Source organism: Leuresthes tenuis, unplaced genomic scaffold, assembly GCF_036924035.1.
Source record: "Leuresthes tenuis unplaced genomic scaffold, fLeuTen1.0.hap1 SCAF_6, whole genome shotgun sequence".
Taxonomy (NCBI): domain Eukaryota; kingdom Metazoa; phylum Chordata; class Actinopteri; order Atheriniformes; family Atherinopsidae; genus Leuresthes; species Leuresthes tenuis.
Window position 1 is genome coordinate 21,525,592 of NW_027325360.1, and position 19,271 is coordinate 21,544,862.

The window sequence follows — 19,271 nt, forward strand, 5'->3', positions numbered from 1 at the left end:
TTCTTTTTTCCCTTTTTGATGTGGGTGTGCTGGTTCAGTCTAGTCAGGGAGAGGAAGTGATAAAGTTGTTGTAAGATGACTACATCAAAGGCCTTTAACCTGATCTAACAGACTGTTCAAATGATGTATAAAGAGATACTTAAAAAAAAGTATGAAAGACGGGGTAGGTGAGACATAAGCTTGATGTTATGTTTAACGAGAGGTAGATATGTGAGTTTGAAAAGCCACAACAGAGGAAATGTCAGGTTCATTTGCTTGTGTTTCGAGAGACCTTTATGGAAACCTTCCCAATGGGTGAAAGATGATTCACCAAGTTGGGGGTGATCACAGTGTTGGTAGAGCTGTTTGGAGCACTGCAAATAAAGGCTCCTAATCCTGGAGTAAATCAAATCAAATTTGTATCCTAAGAGATGGGGAACCAGGGTGCAATTTCCCATTTCAAACTAAATTGGTGTATCATTATACATGTATTTAGTTCATGAGTACTCAGAGGGCAAACCCCAAGTAGATCCAAAATGCAATAAGTACTTTGTAGCAACTTGTTAAACAAGCCAGTATTCTAAACTTTTTTTTATGGCAAACTGAACATATTTTGGGTTTTGATCGGGAAAAAAAATATGTAAATGACCAGACTTAATTATGATAATAACATATCTATGTATTTATATAATAATGGATTTATTACTATTTCTATTAATAAATCCCGCTGAGATACAAATGCAAAGACATGATGCCATACTGCACCACTGTGGTACGTCTGTAAACACCTAGCTCAATGAATACACTGCCAAAAAATTAAGCATAACGGTCAATAGCTCACAAATTAGCATTAATTGAAATGATATAAAGCTGTATTATGTGGAGTTGGCCTGAATATTTTGTACAGATGCTTATATAGGCTTGAAAAAAATCCAAAAACATCAACCAGTTAAACTGAGGGGTGTGTCCCATTAGTAAGTGATGAAGATGTTTCTGACCTGTGGGTGTGTAGTCACAGATGTTTGACAAAGATAGTGAAGTCAAGATGAGTGGAAAGTGGAAGAAACACCCAGTAACCTACTGTGCTGCACATGCAGCCCATAATTCCCAGCTACACCCGTCTTGTGTACGCCAAAGACAATCGGTCCCTCCCTGCTGCCATTTAAGCTGCTCACTTCACAGGGTGAGAAAAGGTCCTGGCTTTGCTTGGCTTGATGCAAGCGGCAGCATCATAAATTCAATTCTGAAATAACAGATCCAGGATATCCTGTGGTTAGCCACCAAGGCACAGATATCCGATTGTCTGACCCGAAGGATAACCCTCTGCTGTAATCCTGTCGGGTCTGACAGATGGAGTATGGATGTTTGAGCAGATTTCATGAAAACAAGAGTGACACCAGATGCCCTTTGCTATGGAGGAAAATCATGCACTTAGCTCACAGAGAAAATTCTTGATGTCATTTGCTTGGCAAGTTCATACCCAGCTACAACAGAACATTTGTATTTGATTTCTTCCGGAACATTCATGCCAAAAGCATTATCATGTAATGATAAATTGACACTTCATATTGATACTTTCTATTGAAATACAATTCAGAATAGTATCCGTACAATACAAATGATTCCTAAAGCAGGTGTGTGCATGTGTATGTATGTGTCATGTGCTACACTGAAACCACCCACGTGACTGGAGGTGAAACTTCAGTGGCCTCGCAGGCCCAGCCTCGACTACACAATGAAGACATCCTTAGAGATGGCCTCTGTTTACTTCTGGGTTGTCAGGGAGTCCTCCACATACATGGCAATAAGGAAAAGGGTTATTTGCTTTGGCTGTGGAAGAAGGCTCTAATCAGATCACCATAATGTGAACATACTGTTTTTCCTCCCCGCCACCCGTCCCTCTTCATCCCTGTGCAGTTTCTGTTCACCTTTCACCTCCTCACCTCAGGCCTCCCTGTACGTTCGATGAAGAGAACAAAAACATGAGAATGAAATGCCTTAAAAATCTTCATTCATGTTCCAAATATCTTTGCAGAATATATTCCCTGGTAAAATAACAACATGTGCAGTTGATTTTTCTCTCTTGTGAAAAAAAAGAGCACAAGATAAAGTATTTTGCTCACATTGGGGGAATTGTCATGTTTTATTGCTCATTCGTCTGTCTTATCTGATCTTATGAGGCTGTTATTGAAATGAAACACCAGCACGGATGAGCCAATGAAGGTGAAGATTACACAGTATGAGCCATTCATGAGACAATTCATCCCTTCATTGCACTGGGCTTTCCACACACTCAGTTCAGGAAGTTTAGTGAGGCATGTGAGGGCTGGATGTGGGATGGAGGAGAAAGGCAGAAGAGCTGAGGTAATCACTCCAATAGGTGATGCATCTCTGTTTTGCATTGTTCATTGTGCTTCGACATGACAACCCCACTGTGGAGCAGCACTGCAGAATTAAGACTCAACAATGGATGATTATTTTCTGACATGGACAGGTTATGTTCCAGCCTGTTGATGCTTCGGAGTGGGGAGTGTGGATTTCAGCACATTTTCAAACACCTTTAATTAATGATTCATATGTCATTACAGTATAATTGGGTCAATCTTGTTTGACATGGCCAAATCAGTGATAAGCATGATTTTGGTGCCCTTAGCTATTGCTCCATCATAAATGATAGGCACTCTGTGAAGTCTTCCCTCACTGGCAGTTGTAATGTTGCCCTTTACTGCCACATTATGGCTCCAAAAGGTATTGCAGTATGTTATGTTATTTATTTTTTTTAAACTTTTTTTTTTTTTTAAATTTTCTTGAAAACTTTAAAACCACTGTTAGTAATTTTAGTCTATGATGAAGAACGCTTAAATGCTGCCAGATTTTCCAAGTCTTTGAGGGAAACCCTCGTTGTTATTTCTTAAACACACTTGAAATGAATTCCACAATCTCTTTCTCTCAAAATAAGCAGTTTAGTAATGACTTCAGTTGTCTAATGTCCAAATGTCCTCCAGATAGGTGGGTCTGGAACACATGCCTTATGCATTCTTGTTCATTCCATTCCAGTATAAAAAGGAATTTGTGGTTGAATGCAATGAAAAGCTATGAATTATGGTTTGGACTGAATAAATGGTATCACTTCTGGCTATTAAGTTGAGGTTTGTTTACAGACACAGTAATGCTGCATGTAAGACAAACAACAAAGGCCTCTCACTTTCATTCTGACAAAAAGGTGTAAAGTAATCAGAGTTGATTTACTGGCTGTTCCCTGTTACTGTGTGATGACTGTTCATGTCAGCCGGGGTGCTTTGCTTCTTTGCTCGTCTCAGGCAAGAGGGTGTCTTTTGTTTGGTCCCTCACTGTTTTTAGGAAGATCATAATGCCAGAGCCACCGGTACCCCTCTCCTCCAGTGCTGTGGGGGCTCTGCTGATCGTCTCCCCATCTAAGTTCTGGCTCTGCTCACGGAGTTGTCGAGCTCGGGCAGCAGGTACAGTGATGAATCGGCTCACAACATTAATATGGTAGCTACGCAAAGCCAACAGTTTTGAGACACAGAGATGGTAGGCCTGGTTTAGGTGTTCACTGGCCTGTTGCTGCACAAAACTCCTTAAGGACGGTTCCGAAGAGATGTCCTGGATCAGCTGTTTGTGTGCAGGTGGCATGTAGTTCCTCATGCGGGTGAGAAAGGAACCTGAAAAAAGAAAGACTGTGTCATCACGGTAAATACCTCACATTCTGCTGGATTCATTCAAATGATAAATGATCAGGTTTCTCACTGCTTTTTTCCTCATGTTTGACTTCCAAAAGTTCATCAAAGCAGTGCAGCAGACTGCTTTGTGCAGCGCTCCCACCGGAATATTCCATCGGCTCTGTCTGCACCCCTTCGTAAACCAGACCTTTTGGCATACCAGGGTTGTCTTTCCACCTTCATATGTATATACTGACTTATAATGTAGTCATGTTTACGATTAAAAAGCAGGTCTAACTGTAATAATAATAGAAACTAATAGAAAAAAAAAGTTCTATACCCAGACAGGTAGATCCTCATGATGCCATAGAAGACTGGTGGCTCCACATACACTTAAGGAAAATATCATTCATGAAAATGTTGTCAATAAGAAAAATGTATTACTCATCATTGTATTTCAGAGTTACTACCGTGCATCAATTTGAGTGCATCAGTCATGTCCTGTATGGACTGGCTAATGTTCTCCAGGCCTCTGGCCACAGCTTCAGTGTCACTGCATCTGACACCATTGATGACAACAGGGATGCTCTGAAAGAGAGGTACAGAAAAAAGACTGTCTTCAGTCAATAATTCAAATTCAAATGTATTTTTCACCAGTGCCTTCCATAAGAACTGAAGTATTTGTTATATATCTTAACCTTTAGTGCAGGAACAGCTGCCAGCTCCACCAGCAGAGTGACCAAGAAGAAACCTCTGACACTGTCTCCACCTGGGAGGCTGACAAGCAACTCCAGGTTGCTGTGTGGTGCAAGTGAGCTGATTAACTCTGTATACATCATAGCATTATAGTACAGTACAAGTGCAAACAAAAGTAAAATGAAAACATACTCACTCCATGTTAAAAGGCCTGGCACAGGAGATTTCAAGATGGACGTGAAAGACAAAAACGTCAAATGTTTTACCTTACACTTACAGTGAATCTAATCAAAACACTATTAGTGACCTTACCCCTCAGGGTCTTTCTTTCTCCAGTTAGCTAATACTGCATCTGCATGAGTGAGAATTGGTGGAAGTCCTAAGTGTTGTGACACCTCCCAAAATGGCACAGCCAGGTTATGTGGCAGTGTCTTTTAAGAAGATTAACAATGGAAAATCATTCATACACGCTGTACATTTTAGGGTACCTGGTAGCAGTGAGGATTTAAGGGAGGAATAGAAAAATACCTGAATGGTGTTGTTCTCTCCTTCCTGCCAGACATACCCCATAGTCATCATGCTTAGGGCCAGGTGGGCCAGCCGTAACTCTCTGTGTTTCTGCAGAAACTTGGTGCTCAGCAGCGGCATCTAGACAGAAGAAAAGAGGGGAAAAAACAACCTTTGAACTATATCGCAATAAAATATAGAGACCTCTCCTTGTCAGTTTATTATCCCCTTTTACCTTGTTAATATGGGAGCGTAACTCATGACTTTGCACAAGCTCTGGGACACGTAGGGCAATATCCATCCACGGCTGGTAGTAAGGGGGAAACTTTTCCTGTGAATGTGGAATTTCATTTCAGAGAGAAAAAAAAAGGAAATGCTTGCACCTTAAGTTGTTTTACTATAAGTACAGTGACCTTAGACTTTAAAAGGGTGTCAGAAAATGGGATTTTGAAAACAAGTATCGCTTGTTAGAATAAAGGTTTTGAATAGCACCCAGACACTGTTGTTTCCTGGCTGTCTGACAACCAGCATTTCAGTGTGACTGTCAAAGTAATGATTACAAAAATATATCAGAGGAAATTCTTCACCTACCAGAGGCTTTGGAAGGATGAAGCCAAATTCCTCAGATACATGGTAGGGGTCCAGAGAAAAGGAAGCTCCTTGGAAGTTATTAGCTGAAGCCATTGAGAAAATAACACAAGCCCAAGGACAGCAGTGCCTTTCTGAATGGTTCAGTAGACTCCAACCTGACTAGACTGGACTCTGGCACAAGCTGTTGTCAACTCTGGTTATTGCTTACACAACATCCATGACATGTACTGTTGCACAGTTCCAAGTAAAGTGTAGCAAATCAATATCTAAATTTACTTTGTGATTCATTTTGTAAAATGCTTATCATTTCTATCACGATCATTTCTGTTGCTACAATACTAAATAAATAAATAATAACAATAATAATAATTCTAATGAAAAGAAGAAGAGGGAGAATTATTTATTACATGCTTAATTATCAAGTGAGCATGTAAAAAAGAAATATTTGAGATTATTTTAATGTTTCTTGGCCATTACATTTATCAAACCTTTATTTGCTTTGGAATAGTACAGCAGGAAAAAAGAACCCTAGTTCCAAGGAAACAGGTTAATCATCAAACATTAAAAGAAATGCCAAAAGCTATATCTTTTTCTGTTTAGACCAAACAGTTTAGATAGATAGATAGACTATGTTTCAATAAAGAATGTACACTGTTCACGATTGCCTACAGTCAGGCTTAGACTTGTAGACCACCAGCCTCACCTAGTGGAATAGACCAATCACTACAGGACTTTTGGGTTGATATCATTCAAGTGTTCCAAAACTTTGTGAATTTAGTGACGTCATTTGCGAACATTGATTAAAAGCATTGAAATGTAATAGAATATAAATCAGGTCATGCCTCACAATATGCTCTTTATTCAAATGAGCTTAACAAGTTGAGGCATTTCTTTTGCAACATTTGCAAGGATAAAGGTCAACTGTTATGTGATCTCCTTGGTCTTGGAACAAAGTTAAGATGTACAAACACCAGACTGCAGTGCAAGACTGTATGGTTTACCAGCGTAGCTCAGAGCAACTCAGGCTGATGAGGACTCAGTCACACTTGACATTATGATTGCTGTGGATTTTAAGACCTTTGCAAACTGTTTCATGTGAAGTTGTGGACAGAGTTGGGAAATTTAAGCTGGGGTGGCAACAAATGCTCTTTGCCTGACAGTGAAAACCTTCTCTCTCAGCTGGTCTTAAATCATATGTTTACAATGGCGGCCAATTCCAATGACTGGTAAGTAGCTTTTTAATAATCAGCCTATTATTTACTCAAAGTACTAACAAAAATTAAATTCTCTGGCATTGAGTGATATTGTTGTGTGTGACAGCACAATGGAAGTTATTAATGCTGGAGCAATTGTTGTCTTAAATAATGGCTAATGTGTGGTAACCATGATAAATGTTAACTGAAGTCAGTGCTGTAGAATAAATGCATTAGTCATTTAAACAACTAAAAGATGGAAATCCAAAATTATTTTCAGGTTTGCTGAACACACCATCATACAACTGGTGTTTCACTGTCTTCACTTCTCTTTTTAAAAAGGAAAGATAAAGCCGCGAGCACAGCACATATATTTTCTAATAGGGTTGTGCAAGGAAAATAGAAAATAAAAAGGAAGGAAAAAGACAAAGAACATTTGTCATTCAAATACTGCCAGGGGGGGGGCATTTCATCAGCAGTATGTCCAGTTTAAAGGAGCATAATTGTTAAAATGTTTTAAAGTGGCCTGCTACCAACTATGCATGCATTTTTTTCTTTCATTAATATCATGATAAATTGGTCAAGCCAGGAAGTTCTGTCGTTTTTCTGAAAATCTGACTATATTTTTATATTACTGAATGTGTAGCTGCTTCATGCAACCGTTGTATGTGTACAGATGGGCTATTTGCTTTGTACATGCACAGATTAAGCTTTAATGTCTCTCCGCCAATGAGCCTGTCCCAATCACTATCAAAAGTCGCGGGAGCTGGTCATTCATGCTTACGTGTGCGGTCCAGTAGTGTGTCCTTTTTTCAGCCCTTCCTAAATTCTTGGAGATTATAGGTTCACAGACACAGTGAACTGTGCCAAGTGAAAGCAAGCTCGTGCTGGGCCAGTAACCTCTATCTAGGCTGCTTTGGAGCTGTGGAAGGAGATTTGTGCGACTTTAGACTGGATCAGTGTTTTATAATGATTTTTTCCCCCCTCTGCGCGCCTTCCTATTATTAGCTGCGGAGGCCTTACAGTTGGTGGAGGTGGCTCCATGACGGTCAGGGCTGCTGCTTTGCAACGCATCGCAACATTTCGCGTTTGGGGCGTTGCAGTCGCACCTATTGCACTGCTCCAGACAACCTTACCGAAACTGTCTGCGTTCGGTCGGCTCTTCTCAAGCCTCGTTCACCCTGCCTTGAAGATGAAGTTAAATACAAGCTGCCGTCAGGTGCAAGCAGCATCCGATGGAGTCCTGCTTTTTATCTCGTTCTTCGTCCAGCCCGATGCAGCACTTCCTTATATTGCGGTAAGGAGGGCTCGTAACGTTTATGACAGTGGAATCTGATTGAATTTGATCAATGTTCGTTGTATTTTCGTTATGGAGTCACTCGGAGCCGGATAAGCAGGCTCAAGAGTCAGTGACGGGGCGTTACATAACGCGTAATGCAGCAAAGCCTCATGACTAGTATCTCGGTGGTGGAGGGACTGTTCGGTCCTTCTGGTAGGATTTGCACAATTTTATCATCTTTGTAATGGCTTCTGATGGAGGTTGCAGACGTATTCAATAGCTTTGTATTTGAGATAATGGATTCAAGGCACTGTATGGCTTATGTAGAACATATGACTATTGAAAATTATTAAGTAATGCGATAGTTGCGCAGTGCATTGTAGACTGTAACAGGAAGGGCAGGTAGATCAGCAAAATTAAAGGCGGCGTATATTTATAGTAATATAACATTTTTAATGACTTTAGATATGCGAGGAAAACCCAGGGATGTAGATTTTGCAGTCAGCGTTAAGTAGAATTTATGAATGACAACGGACTGCCAGTGACCGTTATAAAAAAAAAAAAAAAGATTTTGTAGTAGCCCATAATAGTCAGAGTAAATATAAAAACGGTCAATCTTTTTTCTGATGTGATGGTGACCAAAGGTGATGCTTTCAGAGGAGGATTTTTCTTAATCTTTCTGGGTCCTGGAGTCCAGGCAGTATCTGGAATAGGAGGGTTAGCTGACCTCATTCATAATAACACAGCATGACAATCTAAATATGAATGAGTCTCCGAGGGGACTATCTCTAGTGTTGTCATTTTTCAAGGGGCATGTAGTTTGATGTTTTTTATATAGCACTGTCCATGTTGAAAACAATTCATCAAACAATCATAACAATATAACACATTCAGGATTATTTGAGGATGTAACACAGTGATACAGGCTACTGTTTCCGTGGAAACCAGGTTGGATACCTAAATTGTTATCTACCATTTTCTAGGCTCAAAACTAGTCAATTTAGCTATTCCCTTCCATTGCTTTTAATGATCTATGACTTGTGAACATGTCTGATGTATAAGGGCTGTGATGACTAATGCTGTGGTTCATGGTGAAGTTGCTATAATCTGACAGTTATAAAGATAAAGGGGAGGTTGCTTTGGCCTTATAGATTTATGATTGAAAATCAGACACAACGTGTTAGGGTTGTATCACCCGTAGTAGAGAAGCAGTTGGAGACAAACACTTGATTTGATTATCATGAAATTTAGCATCTTTTTTTTCCCTTAACATTTGAAATGAAAGCTTATTAGAAGAAATATTATTTCACAGGATTGATTTGTTTTAAAGTCTCTTTTAAATGAATGCTGCCGTGCAGGTCACTTTAAAGAGATAGGACAGGGAACTTGTGAATGAGCTCACGGAAGTCACGAGACCATCCATTGATAGCTCTGCAGGCAGATTGAGCAGTGCAGATGAGGACGAGTGAGTGTGTGTGTGGTGTCAGGATAATAGTTTAAGGCTTTTCAGCTCTGATGACAGGTTTCCGTGCACCTTTTTAATTTCCACAGGCCCCAGCTGAGAGATTCTGATATGGACTATGAGAGGCCAAACGTTGAAACTATCAAGTGCGTGGTAGTAGGAGACAATGCAGTTGGAAAGACCCGCCTTATCTGTGCCCGGGCCTGCAATGCCACACTGACTCAGTACCAGTTACTCGCTACACATGTGCCCACGGTCTGGGCAATTGACCAGTACAGAGTATGCCAAGAGGTGAGTGTCAAAGCTTCTAACTTTGAATCGATTACCTGCATTTTTTCCCCTAAATGTAGGGAAACACTATTTTTCAAGTAGTGTTGCAGTGTTTTAGTCCATTGACACATACTAGTGGTTGAGTATCCATTAACGTAATTTCTCTCTTTAGGTATTAGAGCGCTCCAGAGACGTAGTAGATGACGTCAGTGTGTCCCTACGGCTCTGGGATACTTTTGGAGACCATCATAAAGACCGACGTTTTGCATATGGCAGGTTAGATTCTGTCAAAGTCAGCACTGGTCTGCCTGCACTTGTTATGGTAATATCTGAGATGAAATAATTTTAATTCTGGCTTCTCTTCAGGTCTGATGTTGTGGTATTGTGCTTCTCAATCGCAAACCCCAACTCTTTGTACCATGTGAAGACCATGTGGTACCCTGAAATTAAGCACTTCTGCCCCCGCGCTCCTGTTATCCTGGTAGGCTGTCAGCTGGACCTGCGCTATGCAGACCTGGAGGCCGTGAACAGGGCACGGAGGCCTTTAGCCAGGTGCTAAGACTTGTATTTTCAAACTTTATGTCAGATGGAGATATTTTTTCCCTTTTTATAGTTCAAGAATTGCTTTTAATATTTTCCCTTGTTTTCAGACCCATTAAATCCAATGAGATTCTTCCTCCTGAGAGAGGCCGGGAGGTGGCCAAAGAGTTGGGAGTGCCGTATTATGAAACCAGTGTTGTTGCTCAGTTTGGAGTCAAGGACGTCTTTGATAATGCCATCCGAGCTGCACTCATCTCACGCCGCCATCTGCAGTTTTGGAAATCACATCTCAGAAATGTTCAGCGGCCTCTCCTTCAAGCACCATTCCTGCCTCCAAAACCTCCCCCACCTATAATCACTGTGCCTCCTCCCCCATCCACCACAGAGGAGCATCCAGTCGGTCTTCTGGAGGACCCGCACTGTGCTGATGTCATCCTGGTCCTGCAGGAGAGACAGAAAATCTTTGCACACAAGATATACTTGGCGACATCCTCCTCAAAGTTCTATGACCTCTTTATCATGGACACGCAGAATGAGGAGCCTGAAAGGCCCCCTCGTGCTCCTCTCTCTGGCAGAGAGCTGCTGATGCGTGCTGCTAGCTTTGATGTTTGCGAGAACAGCGACGATAGCGACAGGGCCAACCTGAGGGCCTGTACTAGCGATGGGACCTTGAAAGACTCTGAGGGGAGCCGACGGGGTAGGCTGCTCTCTTCGTGGAGTCGAGCCTTTGTCAGCATCCAGGAGGAGCTGGTAGACGACCCTGTAACTTACAGCCCAAGACCCATGACTGTAGTTCACATGGATCAGTCCATGCAGCTCGGTCCTTTTCGAGCGGTCCTCCGCTACCTGTATACTGGTCAGCTGGATGAGAATGAGAAAGAGCTAATGCAAATTGCACACATTGCTGAGCTGCTGGAAGTCTTTGATCTGCGGATGATGGTGGCAAACATACTTAACAATGAAGCCTTCATGAACCAAGAAATCACCAAAGCCTTCCACGTACGCCGCACAAACCGAGTCAAAGAGTGTTTGGCCAAAGGCACCTTTTCTGGTGAGTGAAAATCATTTTTCTTGCTTGCTCTTGTATGCTTTAAGTAAGGTGGATACAGTTGGGAATAAGGTGTTACCAGTGTTTCACTTTGATGTTGCAGATGTAGTATTCAAGCTAGATGATGGGACAATCATGGCCCACAAGCCGTTACTCATCTCTAGTTGTGACTGGATGGCAGCTATGTTTGGCGGGCCTTTTGTGGAGAGCTGCACCAAAGAGGTAAGACAAGTACATACTAAAACAAGCGTAAAACATGTTTACCACGATGTTTAATGTTTCCAGTGACTCCCGTTTGCCAGAGGACTTCCAAAGAATCCCAAAGTAATCCAATGGATGATGTGTGCAATGTATTTTTCAATTAGATTCCAAATCTGTTTTAATACAGTTAACTAGCTTTATGATTCAAACATACTGTAGATCCCTGAGATGTGTTACTTTGTTTCTCTACTTTAAGATAATGGTACTTTATTTTAATGGATATAAGAGAAGAAATACTTCTCCTTTTAGCTTGGGATTTAGATAATGTCATTTCAAGTGATCAGAAGTCAGATTACTCCAGTGCTATTTTTAGTACTGACCGGCTTTAAGAGTTTGAGAGACGTTGTTTTTCTTTTCTGTTTATATAATTGCTGCTCCAGCTAAAGCACTTGATAAATGTGAAAATAATTTGCTTTCTTTGATTTTACAATCATCCCAAAATGTAAATCCAAAAGCTAAAGGCAGATTTCTTTTTGGTGAAAGAAAGAACCCATAAATATGAACAAAAAAGAAAAATGCTACTAAATTTTGGGAGTCTGTGGGAATAGCTTCACATACTTTAATGTTATTGCTTGTCATCCTTTAAATATTTTTTATACATTTACTGTATACTTCTGCAACACCTCTTCTGACACTCTCTGAAATGTTTCATTTCAGCTCATGTCTCTTAATGCCCATGTTGTCATGTTTTCTTATCCTCAACCTCGCTGCAATGAGAATCTGACCACACACTAAACTGTGATGTAGGTCCACAGCACTGAGATTACATCTGTTCAATAAATCTTCTCAAAAGAAAAGGCTTTAACTATCTCATCTCGTGAAATCCTAACACATTGTTATACAGAGGCATATCATATACATCATATTAGTATAATAAGATACAATATAAATTATTATTTTATTATCAATTAAACTCACCCTGCTTTTCTCTTATTTATCCACATGAGTCACAGTTAGTACGACTGAATAAGTCAAGTGTTGACTTGAAAGTTGTGGCCGCAAGGAATTATGGGACATAATAAATCACCTTTCTTTCATGAAGCATCCTCCAGTGTTTCCTCTGTTAAAGGAGATGGTAAAGAAAGGACTGAAACCCATTTCCTTATTATTTACAGAATTCAGTCAAATCTTATAATGGCTGTTGTTTAGATACTTCCAGGTCATTTAATTAAGTTAGGAACATTCTTAAGGACTGTCCTGGTACTGTGCAAATGAGTTACATGGTAATGTAGTTGGGAAATGGAAGAAAAGCCTGCACTTCCAGCCAAGCATTTCAGAGAATACCTTCACTTTGGTTTGGACTTCTGGCCTTGTAACTCTGGAGACTTTGATATGAAAAAAAAAAAAAACTATAAACTGTGTAACACACTGTGAGGAAGCATATGTATTCTTTGAGCAAACCCCCTGAAATTGTCCTGTGTTCCTGTTTCCGTCATAAGGTGCTGTTTCCCAACACAACTCGCAGTTGTATGAGGGCTGTGCTGGAGTATCTCTACACGGGGAGGTTTTGTTCTCGGCCCGACCTGGATGCAATGGAGCTTATTGTTCTTGCCAATCGTCTTTGCCTCCCCCACCTGGTTGCACTTACAGGTATGATATTTGGTACAGTTATTACTCAGCAAACTGCAGGATTGTATTACAGAAAACCTTTGTGCTTGTTCTCAAATCAATGACTACAGCATCTAGCTTTCATGTGTCTTTCAGAGCTCTACACAGTAACAGTATTAACAGAGGCAGCGATGATGGGGGCTGACATTGATGGAGATGTGCTGGTGTACTTGGATATGGCCCAGGTAATGTGAGCTGTCAATTAATACAAATAGAGTTGGCACCTTAAGCCCTGTTTATGTTTTGACAAATTGGATCTTTACTAATAAGGCCATTACTCAAAGAGAACAGCTCTGGAGGCTGAAATCATTTTTAAAGGCAGTGAGTGGGACCAAAGTTCTACCTCAACAGTAAGGTTGGATTACCAACCAGGAAAAAACCACTCAGTTATTTTATTGCTAGTTTTTATTTCTTGTAACATTCACGACAGAAAATATGAAAAGAAAATCCCATTAGTTAAAGCGTCTGTCCTGAGTGTAGGTGAGTTTATATAGACAGATCCTCTGACCAGGGAGTCGTGCTGTAAATATTCTCAAAATAAGTCCAGCTGGAATGTCCATTGCACTCCTCTCAAATGTTAATAAAGGTATTTCTTTAATGACTAATTAATAACCTTTACTCCTCAGTTCAGCTAGAATAATATTTCTACATTCAGAGCAACAGGTCCTGCACTAAATTGACAATTTGATTTTGTATGTTGACAGTTCCATGGTGCTCAACAACTCACTGGATGGTGTCTGCACCACATCTGCACCAACTACAACAGTGTCTGCCGCAAATTTCCCCGAGATATGAAGGCCAAGTCTACAGGTAACATACATATAATCTGGCATCACTAATACTCAACAATCAGCTGATATACAAAATGGCAAATGAATAAATGAAAACACCGTGATGCCGTAGTTCATAAAGATCTGAGTGTCTGCTTTGGCCATGTGGAGCATAGTATGAAAGCAGGTTGAACACTGTTGACCCTTTCCACGTCAGTAAGGCTAACCTTTTCATTTTATAGTCAAGGACTCCTAAAATTAATTTGTACTGCCAGTGCTGTTCTGGTTTGAGCAATAATCCAATAAGACTGTTGTATTATCTCAGGTTGCTCTGACAGAAAACTTTCACTGAAAACTTTCCAAACTCCGAAAAACAAATTGTTTTGATACAGAGAACCAAGAATACTTTGAGAAACATCGCTGGCCACCAGTTTGGTACTTGAAGGAAGATGACCACTACCAAAGAGCACGCAAAGAACGTGACAAGGAGGACTACCTGTACCAGAGACGGCAATGTAAACGCAAGTGGCTCTTCTGGAACCTTCCCTCCTCCCCAAACTCAAACTCCCCCTCTGGCTCATCTGCTGTCATCTGACCAAGCGGTAAGGTCAGGCCCAGTCTGGAGTGCATCAGTGTGTCTATGAAAGTTGTAAAAGATGTAATATAAGATAAGTACTGCCTGTGTGGTACACCCCAATTATTCAGGCACACTGGTTCTCCTTCTGCCTGTGCAGGCTAAAAACACTGTTGGCTTGCAAGCTTGCCAGCTCATGCTGCTGATGAAATTGATGAGTTTTATTTCTTAGAATTTTGACTGGGTATTTCCAAGACTCAAACCTCAGTAATATCAACCTTACTGGCAAATGTTACAGTGTGGTGCAAACTGGCGCAGATATCAACTCATATGCCCCACCATGTAAGTGTAAGGCTTAAAAAAATAGGACTCTGCTGGCACAGAACTTTCCACCTGTGGTCATAATTATCATCAGTACACCTGAACTGATAACCAGGTGCTGCTTATCAGCTGCAACAACCAGCAATTCTACACAGAATTTAAGTCTCAGAGATATAACACTTTGCCCTTAAGTGTTTGTACAATCTGCCAATCTATGTATACAGTATGATCCCACCAACAGGATGGAACAATAGCATGGCCTGCCCGGAAACAGTTACTGAACCTCTTCATTCTAACCATTCTTTAAACAATCATGTCTGCATAGAAGAAACACAATTCTATTCCCATTTATTTTTGTACTGTACATTCATTCGGTTTTTAGATATTTGTGTACAGCTTACATATCTAAAAGTGGTGTGAGTCTGGAAACCCACCATTTACATTTTGTGATCTTGTGATCCGTGGCCTCTTGTCACAAAAGGGCTTTAGTTTACATGAATGCAATCAGTGTTCTGTGACACAAGATAACCCAAATCAAGAAAAATATATGTATTTTCTGTAAAATGACAGAAAAAAAACAGCCAGTAATATTTCATATGTGTTGCTGAATGAGGCTTGCTAGCACACATATTTCCAGAATCAGTCATTTTTATACTGTATGGTTCCATCATTTTGATTACTATCATCCAGGAAAGCAACACATAATGCATTTCTGTTCAGAGCTGAAGAAACCACATGGACATTACCATCTCTCTGTGACTGTATCTGCCTCTAGTGGAGATTTGGCCTTTAGAGATTGATATCTTAGTTGATTAGAGGCTGCTTCCTCATCTCCTTCAGTTGGATATGTAAGACTTGTACATGTGGAAGACTTCCTCACACCTGGATTAAGTAATCTCTACTCTTCTGTACACCTCGGGCACTTTCTAAACTCACCAGAGACTCACACAGCAACCTCCAGTAGCAGCATACTGGCGAGCAGCACCAAGGACTGTATGGTGTAATGAGAAATGGAAGAGGGGAGGATACAAGGCCAAGATATTTCAAATGTTTTCTAAACCATTCAAATAATCTTTCTTGATTTGTTTGCACACCTCACCGTATATGTTCAAGATTGTCATCTACTGATGTACTCGATTGTAGGATGAGCTGAAGAATTATTTGGATTAGCAGGCATGGTGCTCAGTGAAGATAGGTAGTATTGTAAATTGTATTAAATATCAGATGAGATGCAAATAACTTGCATCTCTCTAATGTGCTGTTACCTAATATTGTGCACTGCAGGCAGTGAGCAGAATCTTACAGTATTACTGAGTAATACTGATTATTGACTTGACTTTTTTTCCACTTGTATTTAGTTACTGTGCAGCTACAAACTGTTGTTGAAAATGACTGAATACTCATTGTGCTGACCTCCAGGTAATTCTATTATCTACTTTAATTTACATTGGATTTTTTTGGCAGTTCAATATAAGAGCTGACCGATAGTAAAGGAGGATAACAATGCATAGTGACGTAGATATATGCGCATAGAAATGACATCATTAAGGTGTGTAGCGCATTCATAAAACATGCTATTGTTCTCAATACCGTGATTGCATTTGATTATGCAGCATACGTTAAAGTAACACTTCCTTTAATCCTATATACTGTGTCACTGGATGTCCCCCACCCCCTTTTTAGCCTAAAGTTTAGAGCTTGACAAAGAGCTTAAAGTGATAAAGTGGTATGTATCAGTTAAGTGACACAAATATATTTCTTGCTTATATCGACTCCTTACCCAGTCACTATTTTACATAAACAAGGTTTGGTAAATAATTTGTCATTTAAAAATGTAAGCTATAGATAAGTGGTTGTGCTGGTGCTCTAAGCAGTAGCTTTATATCATTATTGATTATTTTTAAGTTTCTGTTGATAATTAAACACAAGAACTTTAATTTTAAGTATGTTGCCCGTTCAAATATTTTGCCACACATGTTCAGTCAGGAGTTGAATGAGCCTAACCCTTATCCATTGTAGCACTTTACACTAATTCTGGATTATAATTTATTACACGATTTGAGCGTCATGTAATGTCTATTTTACATAAAGCACAACTCAGTTTAATAGATTATATTAGGAGGGTCTGTATTATGATTTACCTTGGTGGTGTGACTGATATATGGCCCCATTTCCAAAAAAGTTGTAAATAAAAGCAGAATACAATTATTTGCATAAAAAATATTTATTTAAACCAATCATTTATTCACAATAGAGCATAGAAAACATATCAAATGCTGACAGCGAGACATTTCATTTCATTAGAAATATAAGCTCATCTTGAATTAGATGGTAGCAACACGTCTAGACGAAGTTGGGACAAGGCCTTCCTAGCAACTGTGTAGCATCCCCCTCTTCTTCCTCTTTTTGTTTTTTTGTTTCATGATGCTCCAGATATTTTCAGTTGGTGAAAGGTTTGGACTGCATGCAGGCCAGTCCAGCACCCAGACTCTTCTGTTACAAAGCTATGCTATTGTAATAGATGCAGTAGGCAGTTTAGCATCGTTTTAGCGAAATATACAACAAGACATCATCTTGATGGAAGCATATGTTGCTCTAACACCTTTAGCTTTAAAGGTTCTTTTCCACATGAGAAAGTTACCAGTTCCATAGGCACTGATGCATTCCCATACCATCAAGAGCTGCAGGCTTTTGAGCTGAACGCTCATAACAAGCTGGATGGCCATTCTCCCTTATAAGCTGGAGAACGCGGTGTCCATAAATTCTTGTCGTGATAGCCGTGACAGAATCATACATGTTTCTAGGATTCACAGCTAACAGGCTTCCAGTACTGATTTTCATTCATATCACTTGCGCACAGAGATGGCTGTTGGTCCCTCAGTTTTTTCTTTTGGCGATATTTTGTTCTGTAATTTAAGGAATATTCACTGTCTTCACAATTTTATTTTGAGGAATGTTATTCTGAAATTCCTCTCCCAATTTTAATGAGCGTTTTTTTGCAGATTGCTGAACCTCTGCCCATCTTTACTTTTGAAAAACTCTGCCTCTAAGGTGCTCTTTTTATACCCAATAATGTCACTGACCTTCTGCCAGTCTACCTAATTAGTAATTTTTTAACTTTTATTACCGCTTGCTCTTTCAACCTTTTGTTGCCATCTTAATTTTTTTTAGACGTGTTGCTGCCACCAAATTGGAGACGAGCTGATATTTTTATTAAAAAAATTAAACGCCTCAATGTCACCATGAGTCGAATGTTTTCTATGTTCTGTTATATTAAAATGTTGGTTTAAGAGAGTTGCAAATAATTGCATCCTGTTTTTATTAACTTGCACATAACCTTTTTGGACTTGGGGTTGTAGTTCATAGACATGCATTTCATTACTCAGTGCATTGCATCGACACCTCATGCCTTAATGTACAGTGTACTGTAGTGTATGGTATTGAATGTACAGTAGTGTTACTGTGGTCACTAGCTTGTTTGCTATATCCTAAGCTGCCATAGTGCTCTCTAGGCTGTGTGTGTATTTGTAAATGTGTGCAATCCATAACTCGGATGTAAAGCAGTCTGTGTTTGATTTGAAGAGTTTGATGAGTATGTTTTAGTTTGAACACTGCTAAGGGTTTTTCATTTAAAAGCATAAAAACAAAACTAATTAAAGACTCTGCTCACCAAGGCCACTCTGGACTAATGACAAATCACCAAAATTGTGACATTGACCATGAAATGAATGCAGGGATTTCACATTCATTTAACTGTTTTAAAGTTTCTTTAACGAACTCCAGCTTTCGCGTCTATAGATACAAAATGCTGACACAATAGATAGTAACTCAAAAATGTAAATATATATTGTGCGATAACTTCTGCTATTCAAACTTGGCATAGCAATTGACACAAGCTACTGCATAATTTGATATGAACCCTGGTTTGTACTATGCATATTGAAATGTTTGACTTTGAAATTACAAACTTGCACTGCTTTGTAGCACCAGGTTCTCTTCGAATTGCATCAAATGTTGCTGCAACCTCATCACATATGTAGAAAACATCAGGTAAGAAAAAAAAACGATTAGGTCATAAATTACGAAGAAGCTGTCACTGGGGCCCTTTTCCATGTGTTTGGGTGCTATATCACAGCTGCAGAGAAGCACAAACCAAAGGGAGCTTTAGCAGCACCAGGAATATATTGTATATGCTGCACAATCACTACTGCATAGTTTAAGAGGCCTTGTTCAGCAATGGTTGAAAATTAAACAAATAAAAACAAAAAGAGAAAAAAAAGAGAATGTTTTCTCAGTGTTTTAAGCCTGGCTGACATTTTCAGTGGTCTCCGGGTGTTTTTGTTCTCAGAAGCTGTTTTTATGGTTTAGGAGCTGTAAATCTGAAACTCTGTAGCATGTATTCTTGAAAACGTGTAAATAATATTTACTAAATAAACAACGAGCAACATGTGCAATGTGGTTACCGCGCCTGTCTTTCTTTAAAGGCTGCTCT

General features: G+C 39.8%; 2 protein-coding genes across 5 annotated transcripts; one reads left to right on the top strand and one right to left on the bottom strand.

The window, feature by feature from the left end:
• Positions 1-748: 748 nt before the first annotated feature.
• On the bottom strand, positions 749-5,649 carry ido1 (indoleamine 2,3-dioxygenase 1). Of its 3 annotated transcripts, XR_011916416.1 has the most exons (12): positions 5,454-5,649; positions 5,098-5,193; positions 4,884-5,003; positions 4,668-4,786; positions 4,552-4,566; positions 4,358-4,457; positions 4,130-4,247; positions 4,000-4,051; positions 3,748-3,896; positions 3,229-3,662; positions 1,854-1,933; positions 749-1,767 (listed from the first exon to the last, which is right to left on the bottom strand). XR_011916416.1 is itself a non-coding variant. In XM_072388175.1 (11 exons), exons 1-10 carry the CDS (start codon positions 5,544-5,546, stop codon positions 3,265-3,267), a joined length of 1,260 nt encoding a protein of 419 aa, XP_072244276.1. In that variant the 5' UTR covers positions 5,547-5,649; the 3' UTR covers positions 749-1,933; positions 3,229-3,264. The 3 variants fall into 3 exon arrangements, 2 of the variants coding, with proteins under 2 accessions (XP_072244276.1, XP_072244277.1); XM_072388175.1 differs by having other exon boundaries at positions 749-1,933; XM_072388176.1 differs by lacking the exons at positions 749-1,767; positions 1,854-1,933 and having other exon boundaries at positions 3,119-3,662.
• Positions 5,650-7,438: 1,789 nt separating this feature from the next.
• Positions 7,439-19,063, top strand: LOC140310047 (rho-related BTB domain-containing protein 2-like). 2 transcript variants are annotated; one of them, XM_072388177.1, is made up of 10 exons: positions 7,439-7,943; positions 9,477-9,678; positions 9,830-9,933; positions 10,024-10,209; positions 10,308-11,248; positions 11,349-11,467; positions 12,946-13,096; positions 13,211-13,299; positions 13,819-13,924; positions 14,277-19,063. In XM_072388177.1, exons 1-10 carry the CDS (start codon positions 7,882-7,884, stop codon positions 14,477-14,479), a joined length of 2,163 nt encoding a protein of 720 aa, XP_072244278.1. In that variant the 5' UTR covers positions 7,439-7,881; the 3' UTR covers positions 14,480-19,063. The 2 variants fall into 2 exon arrangements, with proteins under 2 accessions (XP_072244278.1, XP_072244279.1); XM_072388178.1 differs by lacking the exon at positions 7,439-7,943 and adding an exon at positions 8,017-8,138.
• The last annotated feature ends 208 nt before the right edge of the window (positions 19,064-19,271 follow it).

Excerpts from the sequence above, each read along its gene's own strand:
- LOC140310047 (XM_072388177.1), top strand. The coding sequence starts at position 7,882 with ATGGAGTCCTGCTTTTTATCTCGTTCTTCGTCCAGCCCGATGCAGCAC. Across the intron at positions 13,097-13,210 it reads CCACCTGGTTGCACTTACAG|AGCTCTACACAGTAACAGTA; the intron begins GTATGATATTTG and ends TGTGTCTTTCAG. Across the intron at positions 13,925-14,276 it reads TATGAAGGCCAAGTCTACAG|AGAACCAAGAATACTTTGAG; the intron begins GTAACATACATA and ends GTTTTGATACAG.
- ido1 (XM_072388175.1), bottom strand. The coding sequence starts at position 5,546 with ATGGCTTCAGCTAATAACTTCCAAGGAGCTTCCTTTTCTCTGGACCCC. Across the intron at positions 5,004-5,097 it reads TACGCTCCCATATTAACAAG|ATGCCGCTGCTGAGCACCAA; the intron begins GTAAAAGGGGAT and ends TCTTCTGTCTAG. Across the intron at positions 4,787-4,883 it reads GAGAGAACAACACCATTCAG|ACACTGCCACATAACCTGGC; the intron begins GTATTTTTCTAT and ends TCTTCTTAAAAG.